General features: G+C 45.3%; 1 protein-coding gene across 18 annotated transcripts in view; it reads right to left on the bottom strand.

Annotated features, from left to right (window-relative positions):
* Nucleotides 1–14776, bottom strand: part of Dock9 (dedicator of cytokinesis 9) — a 253384-nt gene that overhangs the window by 118718 nt on the left and 119890 nt on the right. For all 18 annotated transcript variants that reach the window (XM_087912328.1, XM_087912327.1, XM_087912321.1 and 15 more), the window contains exons 3-4: nt 6110–6199; nt 614–696 (exon numbers count right to left, since the gene is read on the bottom strand). In XM_087912328.1, the coding sequence (XP_087768454.1) occupies nt 614–696; nt 6110–6199 (173 nt within the window). The remainder of the gene's footprint in view (nt 1–613; nt 697–6109; nt 6200–14776) is intronic.

Genomic DNA, 14776 nt, shown 5'->3' on the forward strand with positions numbered 1-14776 from the left:
TGGAAATACTCTTATTACAGCAACTATGCCAGGTCTAAAAACACAAATACACGCTTCTCTTATGTGGAGCCTAAAGTCTACATAGATACATAAAAATCCATGGAGGCACAGATGACTTGAAAGAAGGTGCCTGAGGATGTACAGGACGGACAGAAATGGGGAGAATGTGCTTGAAGCACAGTACATGCTTGGATGAGATGAGACTATGGAGCCAGGAGCGTGTGCAGTGGATGTGAGCACAAGAAAGTGGAAGGGTCGTGTAAACATAGAGAAGACAATGGTGGGAGGGGCAGCAGAACAGCGTAAAGAGGACTGGAGACGATCAAAGACATGGATGTCATCATGATGACACTCATTACCTCATCCAGTTAATAAATGCTAACAAGTGGTCAGTCCAATAACCAGAAAACCACACCGAAGAACATTTCAGTACAGTTGCCTTATCTCTTACACACCTCAGTGGAAACTTTCTGGATCTCAGAACAGAATTAAGCCACCTCCATGTTCTCATTGCTGTCTACCCCATCAGAGTATGACATCGAGTCTTGCGATCAAAAGATACTGCCATGCACACAGAAATCGCCTGTGCAAATAATGCCTGAAGCCCGCTCACCTCGGAAGCTGCCGAAATTCTCCTGAGTAATCTTCAAATTTATATGTCACGAGATGCCAGTCAGAGTTGTAGGTCTTGATGCACTGTGGGGGATTTAGAAAAAAAAAAAAAGAGAGACACAGACAGTCAGGTGACTTTCTGCAGAGTCAGACCCTAGAGACGTTCCAAAGTTCAGACATCAATTATCGACTGCCAAAGCTCCACCTTTGAACCAGTGAAACATGACCCTCAGGAAAGGTACTATTCCTTTGATATTAAGTTATCAATATAAATGATTGATTTATACTATTTATACTATTGATTTATACTATTGATATTAAGTTATCAATATAAATGATCTGAGAGCAGTTTCTATATGGTGACAATGAAATAGCAATTACTATTCCTAGCTTATAATCATTTTTTATATAAAAGAAAGTTGTGCTGCTATGGTGGTTTGAATGAGAATTGCCCCCTAGAGGTTCATATATTTAGATGCTTGATCCCCAGTTGGTGGAACTGTTTGGGAAGGATTAGGAGGTGTGGTCTTGCTGGAGAAGGTATGTCACTGGAAGGTGTAGAATTTTGAGGTTTCAAAAGCCTGCATCCTTCCCAAAGTCTCTCACGCAGGCTCATCCTTATGAATCAGTATGTGAGAGTTCAGCTACTGCCTCAGCACCACGCCTGCTGCCACGCTCTCTGCCACAATGGTCACGGACTTGCCCTCTGAACTGTAAGCCCCCAATAAACTCCTCTATAAGCTGCCTTGGTCATGGTGTCTTACCACAGCAATGAAAAGGTTACTAAGACAGGTGCATTTATTTATTGGTGTGGGGAAGGAACACGCTGTTGTGCTCATGTAGAGGCTGGGGGGTTCTAGCAGGTCTGGGCTTGGCAAGCAGGACACAGGCGGGCCTTGCCCTTCTCCTCTCCTCTCTCTATAAACCAGTGATACCTCTAAAGCAAGCCACCCAGGTCCATTCCTCATCTGGACAGTTTCTTATGCCAGACTCATTCCTCAGGCTGATGACCGGAGATCGGCAATGAAAAGTCCCACTTTGGCTCATTAACATACTCTGTGGAAAGATCCTTTCGTACCCTGTGAAGATACGCCACTCTCGCTGGTCTAACAAAAAGCTGACAGGACAATAGCTGGACAGGAGAAAGGACGCTGGAAAGGAGAAGGCAGAGATGCCAGGAGATGCGAGCGAGCAGGGTGGGCCTTACAGAAACAATGTGATAAAGCCAGAGGAAGAAGGTAAGTAACAGAAAGGGGTTGGTTTAAGCCTAAACTATGGGCTGAGCTTTCACAATTCTTACGCTGGTGGCCCAGAGAGAAATCTGTTTACAAACGTGTCCAATGAAAGCAGCACTGTGTTCTAGAACGTTCTAACGGAAACCTCCCCTTTACTCTTAAAAAGGACGCCTGTGTGATCATTCGCTACTGGACGTCTGTGTCAGGAAGCAGACACTTTAACTTTTCTTCCCTGCCTAATAAAGGATCTTCGTGAAAATAGGTGTTGGGGTGTGGTTTGTGCCTGATCCAGGATGCAGGAGCCCCCGGCTGTGTGTGGGTCCCTTCAGAAGCCAGAGTGCAGCTTGCCAGAGTCAAATGCTCTCCCTCCACCATGTGGGTCTGGAGGGTGGAACTCAGCCCAGCCCGTTTGGCAGCAGGTGCCTTTATCTGACCATCGAGCACATGGCTTTGGAGGAGATGCCATGTCTGGAGGGTGTGAGCCTCCAAACACTTTCATGGTATGTACTAATATTAGAACCTGTGCTGTTGGTACTGTCATTTAAACTTGTCCTGGCATTTCCTCATATGTGCGTGCATATGCGTGCGTGCGTGTGTGTGTGTGTGTGTGTGTGTGTGTGTGCGCGCGTGCGTGCATGCGTGTACTGCGGGCACTCCACTGCTACTCTTCATTTAGTGACACGAGTGTTCACACACTACATCAGAACTACCTCAGGGTGTGACTACACAGGAGCAAGGTGCCCTTCGTCTGCCTGGCACACGGGCACCCGTCTGAGGGCTGTGCAGTCTGATGATTTACAAGGCTACATCTTTACATATGAATGGGTAGAATTCAGCAGCTGAAGGCCCCACTTGTTAAAGCCGGCTTGGTCCATGTGAAATTCTAGATAGTTAGCTCTTGACTTCACAGATGTATCTCACTATGGGGCTGCGGTGGGGGTAAAACTGTCTGTGAACAAAGGCCCTGTTCTCATTCCACTTCATTTACACCAACTGTTTTGTCTGCCGTGGCCTCCACCCGAGCAGCCACCAACTCACAACAGTGACAACAATCGGTGCTTTTTTTAATTTTTATTTTTCTTATGCCAGGCTTCACAGTAAGCAACTCTGCTTGAAAATATACGAAGGGAAGGGAGTGTGGGTGTTCTAGACTATTCTTTGGAGGTAGAGTAAACATGAGGGAAGGGCCAAAAGCAGGGTCAGACAGGGGAGGCGAGAACTTCTCTCCCTTTGACCACGCAACTATAAACATTTTTAAAATGTTACTTTATTCTTACAAATGCTTTTTCACAATTTCCAGCAAAACTCTCACACCTGGGTTTCAGATACCACATCCAAAATTAGAACCCAAAGTCCCGGAATATGGCTTTGCGAATTCACATGTGGTTACGGGTTTTCCTACAGCTGCCCCGCGGAGGCAGACATGACTCTGTCCAGCACATTCCCACTCTCTTTATCCAGCCATGATGGTCTCTCAAGAGCCTGCAAGTCAAGCCACAGCGCCAACCTTCTAACCAGACATTAAGCCACCCTGAGGTACAGGCATGTGCCCAGGTGATGAAGAGCAAAGGGGGGGGGACAAAGGGGGCAGCATGAATGTTTTTATGAATGGGATATATGAATACTCACCTGTTTACAACTTTAAGCAAAATGGGAAAATACAATGCCTAAATATTTAAACTTGTAAGGACTCAATGGTAAAGGAAGGTAGCCACCAAGTCTGAGAACTCGAGTTCAATCATCTGGAGCCCCAAGGCAGAAGAGAATGAACTCTTGCAAGTTGCCTTCAGACATCCATGTGTGCACTGTGTTACACATGTTTATGTACACACACAAACATACATATACACACGTATACAGACAGACACACACAGACACACAGTAAATTTAAAATCAAAGGAAGTGCAAAAAGCAGTAAAGACTCTAAACCACCCAGTATGCATTCAGCAAGCGCTGTTTGCCTGTCTAGTTGTAAATCCCAAGGCAGAGGTGGCAAGTAAAGCAAGCACCACCCTTGTGTGGCTCCAGAGAAGCTCTGATACCACAGATCTCATCAGAAATCTAATAAGACTGTGTGCCAATGGGCAGGGATGTGACCCAGCAGGAATCTGAAGCTACAGTGACAGGCACATGAAGGTATTAGTTTTGTTTTATCTTTCACAAGCTCATGGTCCTCCAGACTAGAGGGTGGAGAACAGATGGAAAGGCCTCACACAACTTAGTCACAAGGGCTCCAGCAGCTCAGGAGGAAGTAGAGATTGCTTAACACTTAGCTGAGGGGCTAGAGAGATGGCCCAGCAGTTCAGAGCACTGGGTACTCATGCAGAGGACCTGGGTTCAATTCCTAGCTCCTACAGGGTGGCTCACAACCATCTGTAACTCCAGTTCCAGGGGACCTGATACCCTCTTCTGGTCGCTGCTGGTACTGCTCACACATGGCACACACACAAGAACTCATACACATAAAATAACTTGGGCTGGAGGCATGGCTCAGGAGTTTAGAACACTTGTTGGTCTTGCAGAGGACTCGGGTTCAGCTCCCTCCTCTGACCTCCATGTGCGCCAGCATGAATGTGGTCCACATACATGTGCAGGTAAAACACTCATACAAATGAAATAGACACAGCTAAAACAATCTTAAAAGAACAAGCAAGTCTTTAAAAAATGCCACTAAGGGTTCTGCCTACCCTAAAACAACAACAACAACAACAAAAACCCAAACTTTTTCATGAGTTGGGAGAACTGAGGGATGATTTTGTCACATGCTCTAAGGCAGATGTGGACATCGAGAGAGTCATAACCCAATGATTTTCAGGATTTCACTGTCTCTACTCAAGTCGGTTGTATTATGACTACAGCCCAATATGTAAACAGATGGGCAAGGCCATGTACTGATAAAACCTCAGTCATGAAAACAGGCTGCGGGCCAGATTTTGTCTGAAGTCACATTTTCCAAAGCCTGCCTTTAAAGAAATGGTTATATCTGTATAAATATACCTAGTCTGTGCATGAAAGCCTATATAAACACACCTAGTATGTGTGTGTAAGCCTGTATAAACAGACCTAGTGTGAGTGTGTGTGTGTAAGCCTGTATGAACACAGCTAGTATGTGCGGAAGCCTATATAAACACACCTAGTGTGTGTGTATGTGTCAGCTTGTATAAATACACCTAGTATGTGTGTGTAAGCCTGTATAAACATACCAAGTGTGTGTAAGCCTGTATGAACACACCTAGTGTGCATGTGTGTGTGTAAGCCTGTATGAACACACCTAGTGTGCATGTGTGTGTGTAAGCCTGTATGAACACACCTAGTGTGTACATCAAAGGCACTAGTGTGGTGAAGAAGGAAAGGGACAGGATACTATCTTTAGGGAGTGACAGAACACTGCTTTAAACACTTTAGATGCAAACTTTTTTTTTTACATCTACACTAAAACACTCATATTTAATTGGTCTTCACTTCAAAAGCACAGCTGACCTGCAGTTCTACTGATAGGAACGCACCTCCTCTAAATATCACATAGAAAAGGGCCTAACTCATTTTTTTCACTATATTGTGCACGTGTGTTTGTGTCTATGCATGTGTGTGTGTGTCACAGACATGTGTGAAGGTCAGAGGACAGTCTGTATAGTTGGTTTTCTCCTTCTATGTGTGGGTCCTGGGGATCAAACTGGTGTTGTCAGGGATCTTTACTGAGTAATATCTTGCTGCCCCCAAACTCATTTCTAAAGGAAGAAACACTTCAAGAAATAAAATTACAGAAACTAACTAGTTTCTTCTACCTAAAAACAGCTGGAGGAATAAACCCACACACAAGGGAACAGAAACCACACAATCTAGTGATGATGTCTCTTGGTTCAGCCTATGATCTGTGTGCTCAAACACAGATAGAGTGTGATTATATCACACACAGATGGGGCAGTCAGGTGTGGCTATTATCACCTGGTTAAACATACAAGTGGAGTGAAAGATCCCATGATGCACTGCTGGATCAACCATTGCCAACTGTACCGTTACGAGCCACCCTTTAGTCCACGTCCGCAGGATCAACTCTGGAGACGTGGGTGTCTGGGAATTACAAATGAGCTCCACAGACATTTCTGCCATTCCACACACCCAAAACACCCCATCTGAGTTCTTGTCATCAAACTGTCATTAGCTCTGACAACATTCATTAAAATAACAAGATTCGTGGGAAGATGGGAGGTGGAGGGAAATGTCTTTACAAAGCACATGAAGCAGAGAAAATGAAAACCTACCTCAGTGACAAATAAGCTCTGGGCCTCCTCCTCCGCGTTCACAGGGACTGTGGAGTGCATGTACCGCCCCTGCCGCCTCAGGATGGCTGTCTGTGAACAGAACACAGGAAGAGCTGGTGAAGACGGAGGGCCAGGCTAAGGGTACAGCCGGGGGCCCTGCCCGTGAAGACCGAGAGCCAGGCCTACGGTGCAGCCAAGGGCCCTGCCTGTGCAGATGGAGGGCCAGGCTAATAACAGTCCAGCCCAGGGCCCTGCTTGTGAAGACCGAGAATCAGGCCTACAGTGCAGCCGAGGGCCCTGCCTGTGCAGACGGAGGGCCAGACCTACAGTGCAGCCCTGCAATAGGACCATAGCATATGAAGTACCTCCAGTTTCCCCCAGCAGGTGAGGACAGCCGCCTCCTGAGGTCACTGGCAACAGATCCAGGTGACATTCTGAAGTTCCAGCACCCAGACTAGCTAGCAGTGCAGGCTAATTAATCACTCATTAATAAATGACTCTACAGACCAAGAAGAAAGCCACTCCTTGCCTCTGAAGATTAGAGCTACCCTTGCTTCAGGAGATTTCAGACGCACATTTTTATTTTATTAGCACCGACTTACACACTGACTAAAAGTCACAGATTTCATTCTGCCATCTCCACAGGTATACACCACATACTGTGATCGTGCCCACGAACACACCCGTTACCCTTTCTCTGGTCTTTCCTCCAGCAAACCTTTATTTCGTCTGGATTCTTTAAAAAAAAAAAAACCAACCACGCAAACAACAAAACACCTCTAGATTCTACATGACAGGAAACGTGTGACGTTTGCCTTCCAAGTCTGCCCTACTCCACTGCTGTGAAAACACACATCTGTTCTTCACAGCTGGATAAGACCCCACTATGAACGGCTACAGTGAGCAGTGCCCCAGGAGACAGATGTGAGGTGTCTCTACACTATACCAACTCCAATCACCCTGGGTACAGTCCCCAGGACTGTCACAGATAGACCTGTGCCTAGCTCTACTTTTAGATTTTTGAGGAACCTCCACTCTGACTTCCACAGTGGCTGGTCTAATTCACAGTCCCACCATCCATGTATATGGGTCCATTTCTCTCCCAATTTATTGATTTTATCATTCTACTTATTTATTATTTTTTTTATTCTATGTACACAAGTGTTTTGCCTATTTTGGATGTATGTGCAGCATATGCATGCCCGGTGCCCTCAGAGGACAGAAGAGGGTATCAGATTTCCTAAAACTCAAGTTACAGATGTCTGTGAGCCTCCGCGTGGGTGCTGGGAACCGAACCTGGGTCCTATGCAAGAGCAGCAGGTGCTCTTAACCACTGAGTCACCTCTCCTGCCCCCATTTTTTCCTCAATGATAGCCACTCTTACTGGGGGGTAAAGATGAAATCTTAACCTAATTTCTATTTGTATTTGCCCGATAAATAGCTTAAACATTTTTTCATGTGTGTGTTTACTGGCTATTTTTACTTCTTCATTTGAGAGCTCCTGAATTCACTTGTCTACTTATCAGTCAGTTTATTTTGTGGGTTTAAATTTTGTTTCAGTTCTTGAAGATGGATACTAATCTTGAAAGATGAACGAGTAACTGTCAAAGACTTTCATCACACTGTGGAGTGGGTGGCTCATTGCTCTGGAAACCTTCTTTTGCTGTGTAGCTTCTTGCAATCCCATTGTTACTTTCTGGACCGCACCAGTTTCAGACTCCCAGGTCCTCCCCGGGCATCTTCTCTAGCTGTTCCTGCTTGCTTATATTTCCTCGCCAATCTTCGAGAGCCATCTTGAAGCCAGTACTTAGATGGTGTTTTCCTCACTATATAAAGGGGTGGATGTATCTCTTGTCCTCAACACAAGATCATGTCTACGCCAAAAACCTTACAAGCTGGCCATGACTACAACAGAGGAAACTGACCATGGAAGTCTGCATATCTCAAACAAGGGCACACTGTGTCCTTAGGCACTGTCTCCTTAGCTTGATTTACCCGGCTCTTCCCACATTTTTTTAAATCTGGTACAGTGAGACCCTTACCAACCGCCTCATCTGAAGGAAAAGAACTTCAAAGCCACTTTCCATTGCGGAACCAGAAAGAAAGAAAACTTGTTGCAAAAATTTCCCTGTAGAATTATGAACTCAAGAAACTACTGTTACGTGACATTTTCCCCCATCAAAGATGAGAAAAATAACTGTCAACAGCTCTTTTAGATTTTTTAAAAAAGATTTTATTTATTTATTATGTCTATAATAAATGCTGTGCCTGCATGTATGCCTGCAGGCCAGAATAGGGCACCAGATCTCATTACGGGTACTTGTGAGCCACCATGTGGTTGCTGGGAATTGAACTCAGGACCTCTGGAAGAGCAGCCAGTGATCTTAACCACTGAGCCATTTCTCCAGCCAGCTCTTTCAAATTTTAAGATAAAAGACCATTATGCTCTCATTTAAAAAAGAAAACAACTTTAAATCAGCAGACACTTAAAGTTAGGCATGGTTATTCCTAACTATAATTTCTGTAGACAGAGGCTATTCGTTCCCTGGATGCTCAGACCCGAATAATCACATAGAAACTATGTTAATTACAGCACTGTTTAGCCAATGACTCAGGCATAGTTTTAGTTAGCTCTTACATCTTGAATTAACCCATTTTTACTACTCTGTGTATTGCCAAGAGGCTGTGGCTTACCGGATAAGGTTTTGGCTGGTGTCTTTCTCCTTTGGCACCTACATGGCGTCTCCTTGACTTTGCCTACTCTCTCTATATCTCTGTTCGGATTTCCTGCCTGGTTCTACTCAGCTAAGCCACTGGCCAAAACAGTTTCTTTATTAACCAACGATAACAAAACCTATTCACAATATACAGAGGGGATCCCATATCAAATTTCAGCATTTGGAAGGCTAAGGCAGGAAGATTGCTATGTGTTCAAAGCCAGACACATACCAGAAAACAATCTTGGGTGGGGGAGAGAGGAAGGGAGTTGACAGAGAAAGAGAAAAAGAAAGGAGAGACAGAGAGACTGGAACTTAGTTCAAATTTGGCTTTATACATCGATATTTGCGATCAATTCCTAACTGATTTTGATCAATCACTTAATGCCCAGATGGAGTCTACTTTCATCCACTAGAGATTTCATTCAAAAAAAAAAAAAATTCGGGTGGTGGTGGTGGTGGTGGTGGTGGTGCACACCTTTACTCCCAGCACTCAGGAGGCAGAAGCAGGCGGATCTCTGTGAGTTCAAGGCCAGTGAAGGCTACTCTGAGAATCCCTGCCTCAAACAAACAAACAAACAAACAAAAAGCAAAACCCACGTTCGACATGCCTCTCTAGTACTAATTGATCTTAGCGTCACATTTGGTATTTCTTGAACTACATTCTATCGGATCTATTTTAGATGCTCTCTAATGAAGGCTCCAGGGAGCTCAACCCTTCACCCTTCCTCACTGTAGGGATGCTGCTCTCATACCAAAGGTGGAGTCTACTTCCTCTTCCTCTGAATACAGGCTGGTGTGGGCTAACAAAACAGAGTATGAAAGGCACTGCACACATTCCAAAGGTATCCTCTAGGAGAGGCCGATGGTGCTTCCTTCCTCTACCCAAGCTAAGGCAAGCACCATGTGAAGAATCCCACTGTCTCTGCAGCTGCCAGACCTCATGTTTGTGACGCAGACATTAGTCAATGTAGAAACTCACAATCGGTCAGAGTGCAAAGAACATGCGTGTATGTGGTGCTCAGGCACAGATGGGACACGTACATCACACCCCTTCTCCCCAAGAGATTCAAGGATCAAAATGGGGGTGGCTGTAGGAACCAGAGGTTGGGTAGGAGTGACTGAAATCAGAGTGTATTCTGGGCATGACCGGATCACTGCACCCATGATTTCATAGTCTGCAGAAGACCTTCACAAAACCAAGCCAGTCAGGATTCTAGCACAGAGGGAAGGATGGGCTCACAGTCCCATAGCTGAAGAGCCATGGACTATTGTGAGATGTCTTTCTGTAAGGTATGAATATGTGTTGTAAGGCATGAATATGTGTTGCTCTCATTGGTTGGCAAATAAAGGTGCTTTGGCCTATGGCAAGGTAGGATAGAGCCAGGTGGGAAATCCAAGCAGAGATACAGGAGAAGAAGGTGGAGTCTGGGAGATGCCATCCAGCTGCTCAAGGAACAACATGGCAGCAAACTGGCAACGTCACAGTCACATGGCAATACTTAGATTAAAAGAAGTGTTAATTTAAATGTAAGAGCTAGCTGGCAATAAGCCTGAGCCATCGGCCAAGCAATTACAACAAGATTAAGCCTCTGAGTTATTCAGGAACTGGCAGGTAGGAGAGAAACCTCCAATTACAACTGACGGAGAGGCTGTCGGAGGCAGCAGGCTGATCAGTTTTCTTTAGGAGTGTAGGTCCGTGTTCCAGTGCACAGTCCCATGTCTGTGAAGATACGGGGAGCACACACTGGACTCAAACTGAACTTGGTGGGTTACATAGCCAGGAAGGGAGGATGGAGTTGGGGTCTGAAGGTGGGAAGACTTGGGGTGAGGGTAGAGGTGAATATGATCAATACATTGCATGTATCATGAAAATCTCAAGGAGTTGGTAAAAACATATTTCTAAAACCTCCACTATCTTGAGACTACTGAAACAGTATAAGACGGCCATAGAGAGGGGCCGTATTATACAGAGAAAAATGTCCCGTTACCCCGAGGCAGATACAACACAGGAGAAGAGGCCATTGTAGACACAGCCTCCCTGGATAACAACTAAAGCAGAAGTGGCCAGCCGGACCTGGACCAGAGAACTGTGGGACGGAACCTACACTGCCAAGTTACTAGGCTCCGGGTGGTTTGTTACTCAACAGACAAATCCAACATGGTTGTAAGGGAGCAGGAGCGGCCGAGCGGCACAGTGCTGAAGAAGGCTGTACTCACAGGACGACAGAGCTCACCTGAGAGACACTCTGCTGCAACCTGGCTTCCTTCTTCTCCTTCTTCCTCCTTCTCGCCCGAAGGAGGTCACGTGACTAGATAAAAAGTGAGTAGCAGCTGGATCCCAGGGGCAAACTGTAGTATCTTCCCTTCATGAAAAATATTCTAGCAATCGTTTAAGAGCTCAGAATAAATATTTACCTATCTAGCCAAACTTTGTCTGGGTCCCTGCCTTCCTCCAGACGAATCTAATGGCTAAAGATACAATATTTAATAAGACATATCTGCCAGTCTCATTACACACATACAAGAGAAGGAAATCCAACAGAATAGAACATCAAACAAAGGTGTATCCGTCTTTACACTGAAATGGTAAAGGATGGGTTCAAGTTGTATCAAGAATGGACAAGAGAGACACCTAAAGATAAAACCAAAAACAAAACAAATGAGATCACCTATGTTTTAAAAAATATGGCTGGACTGGGAATGGAGCCCTGTTGGTTGAGAGCTTGTCTCACTTGGGCAAAGCCCTGGGTTTGCTCCAGCACTGAGTAAACTAAGCCTGAGAGGACATCATGCCTAAAGCCCCAGTCCTTGGAAAATAGAGGTGGGGGAACCAAAGGTTCAGGGTCATCCTCAGAAGCATAGCAAGTTCTAGACCAGCCTGGGATACATAGGATCATGGATGGATGGATGGATGGATGGACGGATGGACGGACGGACGGACGGACAGACAGCCTAAGACTAAGTGCATTTGCTATGTCAAATACTGCCTTTGAACTCCAACTGACTTTCAATTAAACACTAAAACCCTACCACTTTAATCAATCGGGATAAATCAGGTCTCAGAAAGAGCAGGACCTGCCTAATAAGTTGGAATCCATTGGGTCAGACCCCGAGGGTCTAGCTGAGTTGTTATGAACGGAGCAGTCACCACTAATGCCGCCAGCTTTCGTCTTCATGACCTTCACTCTAAGCCCAGTCTCGACAATCCACTTCCTTATAACACGCTTTCCGTTTTGACTTTCTTACGCAGAAAAGACACAAAGCCAACAAAAATATTTAGATTGACTATTTTTTAATCGAAATTCCAACGTACTTTAATAAAATACTATTTTTGCTTTTCTTGTGGAGTCAGCAAATGCATATCAGTCCCCTTGAGTCTGGTCACATTGATCAAATATCTGGTCTATGAGCCTAAAGAGTTGATTGATGTTGGGCCCTATCATTCAGTAACTTTAAAACAATGTCCCTGAGACCTGTTTTGGCAATTGGCACCTAAATTATTCAGCCTTCTCCTGCAGGCACATGCCTTTTCCTCGATTAGATTCAGAGTACCTTCAAGGCCAAGAGCCATCTCCCCTACTTGTACCTCTGAGATGAATACTTGATAAATGTTTCAGGAATGAAGAAAACAGTCAATGGGAAAGAAAAAGGAAACCACCAATCACCATCCATTACTGCATATAAGGTTTTCCCTATGAAGACAAAAGCTCTCCGATCCATAATTGACAAGGGAAATCTACAGTACAAGTTAATGTTCTATTTTAACATCTCTATAGATTTTGTGTATTAAAAATTACATTCAGACCATTGTCTTCTCTATGCCAAACCAATTAACATTAAATTTCTATAGTTTCATTTATCGGGCTTAGAAAACAGTTCAAGTCAATCTCCTAAGAGCTATACTCAGCGAGTACCAGAGCCCTTCTAAACAGTGAGTTAAGTTTCTTCCTAACACTGTATATGGGCTTGTGTGGAGATGGCTTCTGGCTTCTACTGCACAGCACGGGCAGCCTGGAATTCACAACACGCCGCAGGGTGGCCCTTAGCTCATGGCCTTCCTGCTGCAGCCCACGTGCTGCTGAGCCGAAAGGCGTGTGCAGCCATGACAAGCTTGTAGCCTCCCTCATCCCTGTCCCTTATAACTACTTTTGTTAAAGGATGGGTCTTTATCCAGTTTCCAAACACAAATATCAAAAATGGTAAACAACAACCCCAGTGTTTGTTTTCTTCTCAATGAATCTCCTGCTTGCTTTGCGACATGGCGTAAATTACCTCATCTTTCCTGTTTATTTTCCTCATCTACAGCAACGGGGACAACCACGACTCTTTCTCTCTGTAGAGGTTAAAGGGAGGCCAACTGGATGCAACTTCCAAGTCTCCACTAATTTAAGATAGTGTATAAGGTGTCCTAAGACAAATGCTCCACTCTTTGAATGTTTAAAGGTAAATCACAGCATCGCTCAGTGACCTTGAAAGACTGGGTCCAGGACTTCCTACAGCTATAAAACCCAGAGACACCCAGTCCTTATCTTAGGTGGACATCTGCTTGGGGACCGAGTGTTCCCTTGTGTGACTTTCAGTTTCTCCCAGTTGTCTCTCACACCTACTTTGGAACAAGGCTGTGTAAACCGCTGCTATGCTGCACCTCTTAGGGAACAATTACACACAGTCTGCCCATGCTCTATCGTCTCCTTTTCTCCAAATATTTTTAGCTTGATGTTGTCTGAATCCACAGACAGGGAATCTTGGGAAATGGAGCCCCAGTTATATCTCTGTCCTACTAAGAAAGTGCTTAACAGGAAAGGGGAAGGGGAGAATTTCTCACGCTGTGAGATGTGGTTGGCATCTGAAGACTGAAGTATAGTTAAGCACCCCCAAATAACTAGCAAGATGAAAACCTCCAAGTTTAAAACACAACTTAGAAATAGAAACTTTCCATCTGCTATCTGAAGGAACTTGAGAGTGTGGCTAAATACCGACAGTCTTTACACTGGGAAACCCCTAGTTTACGTCCTCCAGGGACAGACTAGCTTCTCATGAGGAATTCTAAGGAACCAGCCGAACAGTTGAAATTGAAGGAAGGAGCAGTGTCCTCTGTCCCAAAGGCACTTTGAAGGAAGTATGGACCCCGGAGAGAGCCCCAAGCCAAACTCTTCATGTTTATGGAATGCAGTGGAACCAGCAGCCTCCTAACCAGATCCAGGACTACCATCTCCCAGTGTGGTTTAAAATTCAAACATTCAAGTAGATTATTTTTACTTTAAGAACTTTTCTCTTGATTGAAATGATTCCCTCCAAACACTTTGATGGTCCTGAGCTAGCTATAAGGTCACAGTAGGAAACTTCTGAGCTGTGTGGACCACCTGGGGCGTGCGGGGTGGGGGTAGGGGGCACGACAGGGCGGCAACAGTTCCTTACCTGGCAGCTCCCCCTGTCCTGGCTCTGCCCCTGGAAAGGCTGCAGTCCTATCTACTGAGATCTCACTCAGCTCCCCCTTTTTAAACTCTGTCCAGACCCCAAGGGGATGAGGGGATCTATCTCTCACATGTGACTGTAAACCCCCACTACCCCCCCCACGACCTCTCTCCACCCTCTCCCCCACTCCCCACCCTCCCGCCCCACCCCCACCAAGAAGCTCAGGTAACAAGGAGGAGAAATCTGAAGCGGACCATTTCATTAAACTTCCTACGGCAGAAGGCTGAGGAAGGACACTGGGAAGGGTTCCAAATAGAAAGCCAGGAAACCCAAGAGCTCTCGAGGGGAGGTTTGCCTTTCCTCCTCTGCGTAATCCTGGGGAAAGCCTGAACTTTCCGTCCTCCATAAACTGGCCTTCTAGGACCTCCAGGTTTCCTCTGCAGGAATTCTGCAGTCAGGTGGACACAGAATTCTGAGTCCCGCCCCTTCCCGACAGCTAAGCTGAATGCTAGCAATCAATCTATGAGAAGCC

The sequence above is a fragment of the Myodes glareolus genome, chromosome 12, assembly GCF_982192425.1.
Source record: "Myodes glareolus chromosome 12, mMyoGla1.1, whole genome shotgun sequence".
Taxonomy (NCBI): domain Eukaryota; kingdom Metazoa; phylum Chordata; class Mammalia; order Rodentia; family Cricetidae; genus Myodes; species Myodes glareolus.